The 13,406-nt window shown below is 37.4% G+C and overlaps 1 protein-coding gene across 1 annotated transcript; it reads left to right on the top strand.

Moving 5' to 3' along the window:
• Positions 1-9,043: 9,043 nt before the first annotated feature.
• LOC141611494 (alcohol dehydrogenase-like 7) lies at positions 9,044-12,943 on the top strand. The gene is made up of 10 exons (XM_074430046.1): positions 9,044-9,181; positions 9,272-9,408; positions 9,843-9,889; positions 10,829-11,154; positions 11,231-11,313; positions 11,414-11,489; positions 11,601-11,668; positions 11,788-11,883; positions 12,075-12,239; positions 12,657-12,943. The coding sequence occupies exons 1-10, from the start codon at positions 9,139-9,141 to the stop codon at positions 12,777-12,779; spliced, it is 1,164 nt and encodes a 387-aa protein (XP_074286147.1). The 5' UTR covers positions 9,044-9,138; the 3' UTR covers positions 12,780-12,943.
• The last annotated feature ends 463 nt before the right edge of the window (positions 12,944-13,406 follow it).

Genomic DNA, 13,406 nt, shown 5'->3' on the forward strand with positions numbered 1-13,406 from the left:
GGGAATTAAGTTCCTGCATCCAATTCGGGTGAATTTGACAAAAGTGTTTGGTTGCTCATGTAGGAATTAAATTCCATGGGAACTTCCAATGACCAAGGGGGGAGTAGGTAAGCCAATTCCTACACCATGTAGGCATTGGAAGTTCTTGGGAACTTCTAATTCCCCCATTTTCCAAAAAATATGGCAACCAAACAACCCATGTTTTTGCAATTCATGGGATTTTCCAATTCTTGTGTTTTTCAAGTGTCAACCAAACAACCCCTAAAACACCGCCAACGGACCACTGTCCAACCACACCCTGTCGTTGACCGCCGCCGACCCCACCATAGACGCTGACCACAGTCGACCCCATTAATTAGCCGTTAACTAATTCAGACATAAACCCTAATTAATAAAGAATAAAATTGTAAGGAAGAATCAATTAAATTATAATATGGGATTAACGAATTAAATACCTACTATTCAAATAATCGTTCATAATTGAAATTTTTTAAGGAGGTTGAAGAAGATTAAGGTTGCAACAAGAGAGAAGGAAGGGAGAAGTTTGATGTGTTTCTTAGTCGAGGGTAGAGAAATGGAAATTTATGTACAAAAAGTAATGTAATGAGTAAAAATCGTACTACGAAAATAAATTACGTTTTATAATAGCCAACGATTTATTTATGTTAACTAATTCTAAATTCAAATTTCCCTTAAAATATCAAGTTGTTGTCTTTTCTTATATCAATCGTCAGTTCAAATTGTTGTTTTTTCTTATATCTTGGATTTTTCATGGGGAAGCTAGACATTTGGAGTGTGAATATTTTTCGATCTTAAATTCAATAGTAATGTACTTTGAAGAAGGAAAATGAGATGGCGTCACTCGGTGGCGCTTAAATTGAGCGTCACCGAGGTTATTATTGTAATACTACGGTTTTCTAGTCTTAGCTTACTCGGTCAAGTATCGCATACTCGGCCGAGTAAGTATCGCATACTCGGCCGAGTAGGTTGTCGAGTGTTTTTAAACAGGCTACTGGTTTGGGAACACTCGGCCGAGTTGTGAGATACTCGGCCGAGTACCCCAGGTCCGACGAGATTAATTTTCGTGGTTTGATTAAGGTGATTAGAAATTATATATATTTCGTATTAACAGTTAATAATTCATTTTATAAAAAACTAAACTATGTTCCTCACTTCTCTAATCACCCTAATCAACTCCCAAGGCTAATTGATCGATCGCGAGTCTACACTTTTCGTCTTTTCGTACCGATTTCGTTGGTAAGTCTCTAGTGCTTTGTTAACCAATTTATGGTTGTCTTTTAGGGTTTGCCCAAATTGATTAGGATGAGGGTAAAGGTTGATTAGTATAATTTGTGATATTGTATTTTTGTGATTCTTACTAGGTGACGAGTTCGTAGAAGAACAATTCTAGCATCCTTATTGTTGTTGATTCAGATTTGCAAATAAGGTAGGGTTTCCCTACTCAGTCGATTGCATAATTAATTTGAGATTGTTTGTGATTGATTGATTAATATGTTGCGTTGATTGAGATCGATTGAATAATATTGTGATTGATATTGTTGTGATGGGACCATGTTCGGGAGATGGTTCCAACCCCATGTTCGCCTCTTGTGGCTCCCGTCACAAGAGGGATGTGCACATTAATGATCTGTTGCGCTCGTTGCGATGAGCGGGGCTTAGGTGAGAACGGCTGCGGTCCCCCACTGGCGGTGAGGATTACCTGTTGCGATGAGTAATTTTAATTTTATTACTTAAAATTACAAACACAACTAAAAAGTCAATCTTATATAACTTTTATAATACTTTATTTTAATAATTATGTCAATATAATTAATGTAAACATTGAATATGATTAAAATATTGATTTTAAATATGTTTTACTTTTTTAAAAATAAAAAAATTAATTAAAAAAATCGTTAAAAAAAGACGTTAAAAATTATTTCTTGACCCGCATTCTACCCCTAACCCGTTTGTAACCCGTATGGCCCGACCCGTATCTGACCTAACCCGTATTCTGACCCAACCCGAGACCCGACCCGCCCAACCCGTTTGACAGGTCTACTCTTTGCTTTACCCTTGTCCACCACACTACTTGGACCATTAGTGAGAGGTCGAGTAAAAAAATCCAAAGTAGCAGCGATGTTTTTTGAATTTTATGAAGGTGATTTTGTCATTTCTATAAGAAAGTATACATTTTTCCTAAAAGAAATGTAAACTCGCATACCTAGAAGAAACAGCTACCAATTTCTCTCTCTAGGATCATTTTCCTTCATATCTTATTGATGTTCCTACATAAATCCGTAAATAAAGAGGAAGCGAGCAACTAAAATTAGAAAGATGAAATCATGGCTTTAGCATTGGCTGATACTGAATCACTCTGTATATGGTCGTTTACCTACGAAAGGTAGTAAAATGAAGAGAAAGCTAGCTAAGCAATTGAAATTCAGAGTAACAAAATTGAGAGGTAGAGCTAGCGACTGATGAAACTTGGACCGGCCATCAAAGCCGAAACAGTAAATTCAATTTTTGTGTAGCATACGCAGCCTTCCTTTTCCATCGACACCAAATTTTGTACCACAGTCATCGAAATTTACCAATAATATTCTACAATCTATTAAAGAAAACAAGAGTCAAGTATTATTAAACCAATTTTATTACTATGCTTAATTCTCATAGGCTCATATTCACAAAGATCACTGGTAAATCACAAAAGATCTGACATTAATCTATCAAATTAAAGAAACACACTATAACCAAGTGATTACTCGATTGTAGAATACCAAATATACCCTTGTAACAAATCCAAGATTAATCACTAGACACTAGAAATGCATTTACAGCAGAACAATGAAACCACTGTTTAATTGAAGAAACTCCAAGCACACCCGACGAAATACCCGGAATACCCTCCCGAATGCTGAGGAGGACGATGACCAAAACAACATTCAACCTGCAAACATGGAAATCCAACAACATGAAGAACCAACATAACCAACAACACAAGAACTGCCACGTGTCCCCACGAAATCATCACTGTTCCTTCCGAATGGTGAGGATGAGGACGATGACCAAAATTACATTCAATCTGGAAACTTGGAAACCAAGAATATGAAGAACCAACATAACCAACAACGCAGCAACCGCCACGTCTTCCCGCGAACACGAAGTCGTCCCCTTCACAGCGTCCGACACTGCTGCTGGCGGTAAAGGCCTCACTTCAACAGTCGGAGGTTTCGGCGATCTTGACTGCCTCGGACGCCTCCTTGACCCAACACCAGAAACATTAAGCCCCACACCATGGCTTGACCCGTCAAGAAACCCGTCGACACCATGGACCGAAACGACAGCGTTTTGGTAAATGTCGGGTTTGGTTAGTTTAGAAGCGTTAATGGTGAAGTTAACGGCTGAGTTGTTGGTGATACGGAGGGTGGTCCCAGGGATCAGAGTAGGGAGGTGGGCCCCGGTGGGGAAGAGCTGGAGATCGGAGAAGGTGAGACGGCGAGGGATGACGTGGCTCGCTAGAGGAAGGTTGTTGTTGTTGTTGAGGTTGTCGGGGAGGAAGAGGGTGGCGGAGAGAGGGACGGTGGTGGCGGTGGTGTCGCCGGAGGCCAAGAGGTTAGCCCAGTTGTTGAAGTCAGTTGCTCCAATTATAGCGTCGATTATGGTGCTTTCTTGGGCGCGGTGGTGCTGGGTTATAGGTGCGGTGGTTGGTGCGATGGGGGTGGCGGCGGTAGTGGTGGTGGCGAGGAGGAAGAGAAGAGCGAAGGTAAGGAAGGTGGTGGTAGTTGTGGAAGCCATGGGAGAGAGAGTTTGAAGGTTTCTTGAAAGTTAGTTATTTTTCTGTTATTATTGTTTGTTTGGAATTATGTTTCTGTTATGAATGAGATCAGATGGAGGGGGTTTTATAGTGATGTGTAATATGATGTTTGGTAACTTGGTAAGTGATTGGCGTATACATAAATAATATACAAACTATTTAAGAAAAAAGACGGTCTTAAAAAAGACTTACTATGAAAGACTGTCTTAAGAAAGACTAACTGAGAGATTAAAATGAGATTTAAACGCACATAGATACGAGTATAATATAAATGGAGGAATAAATAAAAGACCATAACATCGAATAATAAAAAAAATTCATTCCGACTTTGGACACAAACATATTGTAAAGGTTTCGAAGATTTAGCTGCATTTTGAAGCAATATTTCATGCTCTGTGCAAGATTAGACAATTGCAGACCTCAGGACTACGAAAATTGCTATTAGTGCCTCAATAAATAGACGGGAGGACTAAGAAAAAATATTTGGTATTAACTTGGGATTACATCTCAAATTCCAGTCAGGATGTCACGACTATGATGGCTGATCCTATGTCTCAAACGATCCGAGATTGATGTTGTTTAGTACAAGATGATAAAAAAACAGCAATGTGCATTGTTTACTGCAGGGTCGTGTCCTACATTAGGAATTGGTGGGCCTTTTAGTGGTGGGTGGTTATGCTCATATGATCAGAATCATTCAGGTTGTCAATTAATCATGTTATAGATGCTCAGGTTGTGGATTATAAGGGTCGGATTCTTAATCGGAGTTCCATGTGTGAGAACTTGTTTTGGGCAATCAGAGGTGGTGGTGGTAATGGTGGTGCTAGTTTCGCTGCTGTACTGTCTTATACAGTTATACATACATACAGGTAAGCTTGTACTCGTACCTGAATCCGTGAAAGTTATACAGGTAAACTTGAATGAAAGATCTTGATGAAAACTTGTTCATTCGACTGTCAATACCACCTGCGAGTGTTCCAAAGAACCCAAAAAATGTAACTTTCAGCGTTACATTTATGTCAGATTTCCTAGAAGATGCAAAACATTTGCCAATCTCCTGAACACTAAAAATGTAATTGTTTGACTAAATTTTGGTTTTCAAGCAGTGATTTCGGGGAAACTGATGGTTTGGTATCGATCTTGACTTGAGTGTAACTAAGGGGGAGGACGAGAGGATGAATCATGACTGGGAGCGTTTTCGCACAAAGTGGCACTAAGCTTTCTTTCATTCTTGTTACTTTGGTGTGCGCTACGATTGTCATTTGGGGATGGGCCAAAAATCCCTTCACTGTTTCATTAATCCCTCAGAAGGAACTCTTCAAAATGTCATCAGGTTTGCTTTACAGACTCGTGGCTTCACTGATAAAAGGTTTTTCTCAGTTTCATGCCTTTACTTCACACTTTTTTGCATATCTTTGCTTCATGAACGTACATCAGTTAAACTTGCATATGCTTTCTATAAATGAGACACTAGATAAGTCAAATGAAAGTGTCTTTGATTTGGAGGCTCCCCAAAGAAGCGTGACAGGAGCGATAGCAAAGGTTCCTTTTGATGTGCTTTACTGTCGGAATGAAGTTCCACTGTTCGGCAGTTAGCAGCAAGTTGAGTTCTGCAACTGTTATATACTTATATGATACACTAGGAGTTCTGCAACTGTTATAGATGCAAAGAAGACTGGCAGGAAATGAGTTGGTCGAAAGCTTTATTATTTTGGTTGAATTACGACACAGAAAGTCCATTTCATGTCCTTCTGAACCGGACTTCTAATGTTAATTACTGAAAAGGAATTCCGACTATATTCAAGAACCAATTGAAACACAACATTTGAAATTCAGAGAAACAAAAATGAGTTGCAGAGTAGAATAATAAATAGACTGATGAAACTTTATGAACTGCTACAATATGTATCAAATATGAATAAACATCGCAACTCGACAGGCTGCATCAAAATCAAAACAAATTCGAAGTTTTACAACCAGAATGAGTAAATATATTAACAAAACTACTGCTACTGCTTGAATACACATCTCCTCTTGAGTTTTCCTTTACTGTCCCTCCAAGGGCAAGTTCGAGGCGCCATCAAAGCTGAAACTACAATCTGTCTTTGTTCAACTTCAACATTCACTTCGCACCTTTCTTCAACTTCATTCACAGTTGCTGCAGCATTCCTTTTCCGTTTCGACACCGATTTCTGTTTTGATGTGTGAAAACTGACAGTATGATGATGATGATTTTCCTGAAATTGTTCATCTGTTACTGCAACATAGCTATCATCTTCATAAAACTCCACTGAATCTTCACTGTTTGCCTTATAATTACTTTGTACTTCATTAAAATCAGAGGCATCATCATCATCATCATGACCATAAAACCCGACAGATGATTCGCTCTTAGCTTCTTCAAATCTACGCCTCCTACGGATTTGACCAACAAAGAACCCAGAAGGACTAAACTCATTGGTATAATCATCAGAATTAGACTCACTGTTAACTTGTTCGAATCTACGCCTCTTACGAATTTGACCAACGAAAAATCCAGAAGGACTAAACTCATTCGTATAATCAGACGATCTACCATCACTTCCACATTCCTCAAATTCCTCCTCCTCATGGTGGTCATGAATGTAATTAATCTCTTCTATCTGAACTCCATCATCAGTAGAAACACTAGAGCAACCGTGATTATGCTCCTTTTCGACTTCGAAACCTCTTGAACAACTATCATCATCAATATCATAATCATTCCCCAAAATATCAAAGTTATCAGAGACAACATCTTGATCAAATTCCGACGAGAACCCAGTATATATCTTGACAAGATCATCTGAACCGCAAGCCATGATTAAGAATTGTAACAAATTCACAAACTTAATTAGAATGCTTCGTAAAATTTGTGTGAAGTTTTGTGGGAATGATTTTGTTTATGTGAGATTGTTGGTTTGTGTTAGAGTTTAAATACAACAAAGAGGCGGTTTGCTAATGCCTTGATAGCTACGGTATGTTTCAACCGTGTTTTTTTACCTAAAACTTTCCAAAACTTGATAGATTTCGGAAACAAAGTTAGAGTTAAACTGTTAAAATTATATCCAGTCATTGTACAGCTAATTAATTACTTGGATGTTCTCACTTCTCATATTACCGTTATTGAAATTGGGAAGAGTTTGGGAGTTGAACAATCGGAGCCCACTTAAAATGGGCCTGATTAGCTGGTTCAGTTTTGAGCTTTTAACAATATTTTTTTCTAGAATTTAAAGAAATAAATGGCCTTTTAAGGCTTTTCTTATTTTGTTTTATTTTGGCTTAGACCCGAAATCGTTGAGTCGTTGGACGGTGTTAATGACTTGTAACCAATGTGACGAATCTAGAATTTAAACTTAAGGGGGCGAATGGGTAATTTTATAAGGTCCACTCGAAAAAATTATCTAACCTACCCCCTGCCCACTACTTGTAAAATATCGAAACTTTGATATATGGTTAAGTTGTCAAGTCTCTAAGGAACATTACTCCAAACCTGACAATGTATATGACCTATATTTAGAGCTGTGCGTCGTAGCGGGCCAATCTGCCTAGCCCAACTTTGTGGCCCGATTACTAGTATCCTGATCAGCATTAGTGTCAGCCCGGACCAACTCACTGTCATCCATGGTCCATGCTACTGCCGCATTTTTTTTGGCCCGGCCTAGTTCACTAAAAATGGGGTTTTCTACATGGTAAGTCCTTGTGTTTTTCCGATCCCTACGTAGTACCCTTAATTTTTCAAAAACATCACTGGTACCCTAAACTTAATGAAAACTTTTTAAATACCCAAAATACTCTAATTTACCTCTTTTAAATGTTTAGTTTATGCACTTTTTGTTGATTTTTTAGCAATAATTTGTCAAACCATTAACATAAAAATCATTTACTCAATCGTAGACATATTTTCTTTACAAAGTTGCTTAGTGGAAAAGGAAGTGATCGAGCGATGACAACCAGGAGGTGGGCTTGGAAGCAGCCGAACTGTTTAAAACTCGATTTTTAGTAATTTAGGTATATTAAGAACTATTAACTAATTTTAGGGGTAGCAACGTTGTTTTTAAAAAATAGGGATACCACGTAGAATTCGAAGAAAAACAAGGGTAAGGATACCACGTAGAAAAACCCAAAAAAATCATATAAAGGCCCAGTCCGACTAGGCATCGGCCTGTTACTCAATGGGTCGGGCTCGTGCTAGACAAAATCGGCCCAGCCGATCCTTATCTAGTGTCGTGCCGCGTGCGTGGTCTGTTGACACTCAATCCGGCCCGCCTTATGGCCCAATGCACAACTCTACCTATGTTTGTAGACAATTTTTTTTTTCGATAAATAGTTTCAAAGTCGTCGCATTTCGTTAATTATTTTGAATTTGAGTATTATGCAATGAAAAGATGTTTTGTTAAGAGTAGGCTCAATATACATGTTTGATATCTAAGGATGAGTTCATTTTTGTAGTCAAGTAATAAAAATTTGTGGAAAGTTAATGTAACAATTTTAAGAGAGTAGAGTAAATAATCGTCATATACAAAAGAGGATCTTAATTAGTTATGCCGGGAGAGGGCCCAACCTCTTCTAGTTTTTCCTAATACACCGTCAAATTATCAGTCGGTCCCCCTTAACTCAATGATTGTCTCTTAATATTCACCCACGAAATAAATAGTTTAAACATCAACTCTCCTCATTATTCACTCTAAAATCCGCCACTGCTCCTACATCTCAAAATCTCAAATAGTCCAAAGAGCCAGCCAAACAACCAATTGTCCATGCTAACGTGATTGCGTTAATTATTTACGTTGACATGTGATCCGTGCAGCAACCCTGCATTTATGTCACACAACAGACCTTACGGCATGAATTAGATCAATTAATAATGCATGAACAATAGGAAATTTCATGACTACAAGTAATTACCGATTTTTCAGATGTTTGAGTAATTTTCTTATACCCCTTAATTTTCATTAGTTCGGGCAAGAACCGAATTACTACATCCATATAATGTTCTAACACAATATTAATCATAAGTCTTATTCGTAACAATATATTTAATTGAAAAAAATATGCAAAGTGGAAGTATTTATGTTCTTCCTTTTCTTTTTCTTTGATAGACCGTCTACGTATATTACTACAGTAAGTTATAAAACGATTTCACAAAATAGTTGTTGATGAATAAATAGCAAACAAAACATTGCATGATATTAATGAGTGGGTCACTAGGACCGGTACAAAATCTCGTCCATGCCCTATGAAGCTATAAATATTGGTCCATAAGAAAACAGCAATAAACTTGAGATCACGTCTAAGAATATATGAAAAACATGACTACAGTAGGAAAACCCATTCATTGCAAAGGTAATATGTTTATAAATCGTATTAATTTGTAACATTTTTTTTTTGTTCAAGCGCGTTGTTTGATGCCTGATAGCATATGAAACGGTGCAGCTGCGGTAGCAAGGGAGGCCGGAAAAACGTTGGTGATTGAAGAAGTGGTGGTTGCTCCACCTAAGGCACATGAAGTTCGTGTTAAGATCATTTGTACTTCACTTTGTCATACTGATATTACTTTATGGAAATTAAAGGTAAGCCATATCCCCTCTAACTTAACTGATTTACTACGTTTTTTTTTTTTTTTTTTTTTTTTTTTTTTTTTTTTTTTTCTGTTTGACTTATATGTTGAAATTAAATTTCAAATAACGTACAAAAATAGTCAGTATAGTATAGTGATCGTGATCATTTGTAAAAGAAGAATTATTCAAGTTATCAACTAGAAAGTTTAAAAGTCGTCCCAAAACTAATTGAATTTTCGCTAGTATTTTTTTATACATACATACATACACGTTAAACGTACATGATCTAAGAATATAACAGAATAAATTTGAGTATTTACCTAATGCTAAATACATGGTCATGTAAAACTATCACTTGTACTCCTTTTCTCCCGTTCATTTGATTATCTTTCTTATTCTCTATGATATTTTAATTATTTTTTCGGTGATTGCTCGATCTATTGAAGGAACCACCTGGATACTTTCCAAGAATTTTGGGCCATGAGGCTGCTGGGTAATGCTCCCTCCCTTCCGGTCATTTGATGTATATCTCTAATTACAAAAGGATACGCAAGGAAATTTGAATCGTGGATCAAATCGATTAAGCTCATATACATCAAAGCACAAGCATACATACGCAATTGTGTCTAGGACCACGGTCAAGTATTAGTATTTCAAACTTTAGGTCCATTTTAACCTTTTTGTTGATTATTCCAAGATCCGCTTTTAATTTTATCTAACATTGTTTTCCGTAAGTACAAAAATCATCAACTACTCAAATTTAGTAATAACTGACCAAATATCAAACTGTGGATGTACTGTACTCACTCAACATTGTATTGCACTTTTATATCCATCGTCCTCGTCGTCATCATAATTGAGAGACGGTGTCGTGATCGTCATCGTCATCATCATTATGTGATGCCGATGTAATTACAGCATTGGTCCATTGTTCGTATTTAATATTGTAGGACATTATGGTTCTTCACCATAATTTCGGTCCACACGAATCATATGGCTAGGTATTTTGTTACATTAAATACGGGTAATAAAGTTGATTGCGGTCTAGCACTACCAATCTGCCATAGACAATGATATGTGAACTTATTATCGACGTATTACGTATGTGTCCGAATTCTAGTGGTCGTATTCGTTTACAACCCCTTCAATGTTTTAGGCTTAAAACTCGAAATCAGTATAAAATTGAACAACTCCTTCAATTTTATACTTATTTCTAGTTTTAAGCAAAGTGGCAATCAATGTTACTTCATCACTTCACTTTGGATGTGCATTGTGTGATTGACTCAACATTCCTTTAGACACGACATGGAACAACAATTAGGCACCTTATTATTAACAAAATAGTCTCGTCCCACTCGAATTCTTGTAGCGGAAAATTTGATCTAATATCGACTGAATTTACAGCAATTTCTGATGCTTGATTCTGTTACAGTATTGTGGAGAGCGTAGGAGAGGGAGTTGATGAGTTTAAAGAAGGAGATTTCGTAGTGCCAGTGTTTTTGGCAAACTGTGGGGAATGTATTGACTGCAAATCTAAGAGAAGTAATCTATGCGAAACGCTACCGTTTAAGCTGTCATCTTATATGCCAAGAGACGAGACAAGTAGATTCACAGATATGAACGGAGAAGCCTTGTACCATTGTATGCATGTCTCAAGTTTCAGCCAGTATACAGTTGTGGATGTTGCTCATGTTGCCAAGATTAACCCTGTTATTCCACCTGATAGGGCTTGCCTTCTTAGTTGCGGAATTTCTACAGGTAATTTTGTTCTGTCTGGTTCCGATCATAATAAATAAAGTGTTTTTATCAGTAAATGAACCTGTTGCTGTTGCAGGAGTTGGCGCTGCTTGGAAAACAGCTCAAGTCGAAGCAGGATCAACAGTTGCTATTTTTGGCTTAGGAGTCATTGGACTAGCAGTATGCATCTCACTCTAAGTAATACGGAGTACTACAATCATTCACAATGAAAAGATTGATTCAACGCATCTGGTTTGGGTTACCTATTAATCATGCACAGGTGGCCGAGGGAGCTAGACTTTGCGGTGCTAATAGAATCATAGGCATTGATGTAAATCCTGCCAAATTTGATACAGGTAAATGGTGTGATTAGGTTTGTTCAAATCCTTGCATTGTTTGTGACTTATAATTACGAACTCCGTAATCAGATCTAACAGTTTCTATTATCTTAATCGCGCTTTCTGCAGGAAAAAAGTTTGGTGTCACCGACTTTGTTAATCCTCAGAACACAGGGACTAATAAATCAGTCAGTGAGGTCCTGATCAATCCCTTTACCTGTCTGTTTCCTCGTATGTTTGGCATCTCAATATTATAATTGCAATATTTTACTGTAAGGCGGTTTTCATGAGATTTATTGTGTCAAAATTGATGCAGGTTGTTAACGAAATGACAGGTGGAGGAGCAGATTACTGCTTTGAGTGTGTAGGCATGTCGTCTTTGGTTCAAGAAGCCTATGCCTGCTGTCGAAAGGTCTGTTTGTCTCTCACTCGTAATATGGCGAACTGAAACCTACTCGATTGAACCTGATTGCAAACCTAACCCCGGTGACCCATGATACGATGATTGTTTACTTTCAGAGTTTAAGTCCATGCAATAATTTTTAAATGACCGAAAAAATAATACATCCTTTGTTCCGTATTAATGCCATTGTACGAATGCAGGGATGGGGGAAGACGGTGATATTGGGCGTTGATAAACCCAAGTCGGAGATAAACATAAGCTTTCACGACGTGTTACACAACGGAAAAACTCTGACAGGGGCCTTATTTGGAGGCCTCAAGGCCAAATCTGATGTTCCCACCCTTGTTAACTGGTACTTGGACAAGGTATTTTTTTTCTTCTCCTGTCACTAGTTTTATGATCGACGTTACTCATACCCGATTATAAGTATGTAACGCGAGTGTGGATTTAAACTGTAGTTTAGCTAACAAGAGTTTCCATCAGCTCACCTTAGATTTTATAAACTGAATTTTGTAGGAGTGTCGATATATAATTTTTTCGTGTACGACAAACAAATTCTCTGTATTCAATGTGTCATACATTTCAGTGAGGAAATGTGAAAGTTTGAATGTGGCCTTGTTATTAAACATTTTGAACTTTCAAAAGGCCCTCAAAATCATGGACACGGTCATGAATTTGATTCGAAATAATGTGTCTAAGATCACACCCATATTCAAGTGTCGATTGTCGACTCACATAATCGTAATACTAATGATTCTTTACTTGAGTTTGATTTTTATCAGAAACTGCAGTTAGATGAATTTGTAACACATGATATGAAGATAGAAGATGTCAATGAAGCATTTGAGTTACTTCTTGAAGGGAAGTGTCTTCGATGCGTTTTATGGATGGATGAAGGAGAATAGAAACACTCCATTTTTACATTTCAGAACTCAGGACTTCAGAATTTAGTCAATCTATTTTATATGTATTGCATATTTGGATTTGGTGGTATAGAACTTTTCTACAAGATCGTCTTATGGTTGGACGGTGTTGGGTTCCTTTGATTGATGATAACATGCCCATTTAATGAGTGTTCTCTTAGTTTACCTTTTCAGGATTTATAATCAAATCAAGCTTGGATTAAGATGTGTTGAATCGTTGATCACCCAAAGCATAGAGTCACTTGTGTCAAGTTAGGGAGTATAGTATTTAAAAGCAATAGTAACAGTTAAGACTACTGTTACCCTTAGGGCTCGCTTGGAATGGGAGTAATTATTAAGGGAGTAATAGAGCTAAAATGAACTAAAAAATGGAGGGAAGGGATGAGGATGAGAGATAGAAATGGATAGAAATAGGGAAATATAGTGTAATAGTTCCTCCATTAGGGGAGTAATAATTACTTGAGGGGGAGGTAGGTAACAATTACTCCCCTAATGGAGGAACTATTACACTATATTTCCCCATTTCTATCCATTTCTATCTCTCATCCTCATCCCTTCCCTCCATTTTTTAGTTCATTTTAGCTCTATTACCCTCTTAATAATTACTCC

Source organism: Silene latifolia, chromosome 1, assembly GCF_048544455.1.
Source record: "Silene latifolia isolate original U9 population chromosome 1, ASM4854445v1, whole genome shotgun sequence".
NCBI classification, from domain to species: domain Eukaryota; kingdom Viridiplantae; phylum Streptophyta; class Magnoliopsida; order Caryophyllales; family Caryophyllaceae; genus Silene; species Silene latifolia.